The sequence below is a fragment of the Tigriopus californicus genome, chromosome 9 (genome assembly GCF_007210705.1).
Source record: "Tigriopus californicus strain San Diego chromosome 9, Tcal_SD_v2.1, whole genome shotgun sequence".
NCBI lineage: Eukaryota > Metazoa > Arthropoda > Copepoda > Harpacticoida > Harpacticidae > Tigriopus > Tigriopus californicus.
Window position 1 is genome coordinate 11,195,079 of NC_081448.1, and position 1,623 is coordinate 11,196,701.

General features: G+C 42.1%; 1 protein-coding gene across 1 annotated transcript in view; it reads right to left on the reverse strand.

Moving 5' to 3' along the window:
- Window positions 1-845, reverse strand: part of LOC131886656 (baeyer-Villiger monooxygenase-like) — a 19,902-nt gene extending 19,057 nt beyond the window's left edge. The window contains exons 1-3 of the mRNA XM_059235053.1: window positions 541-845; window positions 281-485; window positions 126-225 (exon numbers count right to left, since the gene is read on the reverse strand). Of these exons, the coding sequence (XP_059091036.1) occupies window positions 126-225; window positions 281-485; window positions 541-712 (477 nt within the window). The 5' untranslated portion in view covers window positions 713-845. The remainder of the gene's footprint in view (window positions 1-125; window positions 226-280; window positions 486-540) is intronic.
- Window positions 846-1,623: the final 778 nt, after the last annotated feature.

The window sequence follows — 1,623 nt, forward strand, 5'->3', positions numbered from 1 at the left end:
AGATAAAGTAGGATCCACACTCAGTTTACGTACTAGCTTCCAATAGGAGGTCTCTGGGTCAAATTTGGGAATTACCCATGTGGCCGTTCGTTGAATAATTCTGGGTTCCATTTACATCTGCTCACCTTTTGGTTGTACTTGATATGGGGATGAAGGTCGAAGTACGTGGCAAAGTTTGTGAGGTACTGATGAATTTCCGGTCCCTTAGCGAAGGCTCTTGACCACCTATTAAAACGTAATCGTTTGGGCGCATCACGCAAAAACAAACGAACGGCCTTACCATGGATTTGGAAAGAAAGAAATACAATAGAAATGGGATATGACGTCACAGGCGACTCCCGGATAAGTGTTCCACCACCATGTTCCGCCCAAGTGTTTCCCCTTTTCCAATACTGTGAAATGGACTCCAATTTCTTGAAGTTTGACGGCAGAGCATAACCCAGCAATACCGGAACCGACCACAATGGCATTGTACTTGTTTGCTCCTGTAATATTTTCATACCGGTATCTACAGAAATCATATGGTCCATTCCTAATTACCCGAGGGCTGCCCTCTGGGCATGAGTTGATACGCTAGAAAGGCAATGGGCGGTAGCAGCAAAAAGGCCAACACGTTCAAACCAGTGATCCACAACACATAGAACAGAAGGCTAAGATGCACAAGTGGTCCATACTTGTGGTTCCACATCCACAAGCGAACTTTCAAATCCATGGTAGCAATATACTAAATTCGGCAGCCTTGGCAAAAGTCCAAATCTGTTTGACTGAGTGTTTTGTCATCAGCGTAATCGCTTGACAATGTATCATACGGAACTTTAGGGCAGTCTGTCTAAGTCATTCGTCTCTGCCTACGTTCTTTTGTTTAATCGAGGGGTATTTGTGTACACGATATATCGGCTCCATAGACATCTGCAGATACGATATTCCTTTCCATATTCTGGACAAAAGCTACAGCTGATGGGAGCGATGGACAATCCGAGAATTGCCGAAGGTTATTGAAAGACACGAACGGTTCTGACCGAAGTCAACTTAAAAGGCATCTTCTGAAACCTTGGCGGGTTTCAAGCCTATTCGAGGATTTGCCTTTCTATCTTCATCTGTGGTGCGCGCTATCTCTCGTCAGTTTCCTTGTAGTTTTACTTTAGTGTTTCCTTAATTTCTTAGTACTGGCAGGTCACTTTTGAACGCAATTTGGCCAACAAACGATATTACGACCTTGATCTTTAGAGGTAGAATTTTGAACACTTGTTTATGATTTTCACAATTATTGTTGGTGATGGCATCTTTTTTTTTAAATATGAGCTGGTGACTAAGAAAGAGGTGCCATTTCTTCATTTGATAGCTTTTCAGAGCATCATTTCGCAAAAGCCTCCACAAAATTCATTCTGCGGAAGTTAGCTCAAAGCGCCAAACCATAATCCAGCGCATTTTTCCATCTGGTCTACTTCCTCGAGATTTAGGGCAGCTATAAATTGAGCCAGACTTTTTTTCACCAGATATATCAACGTTCCAAGGCCGTGTATTGTAAATTAGTGGTTTATATTTTTCTCCAACAATCACAAACACGTTTAATGCTTTGATTGATAAATTTTCATCCACAAGTGTGACTTGTTCATCTCTGGC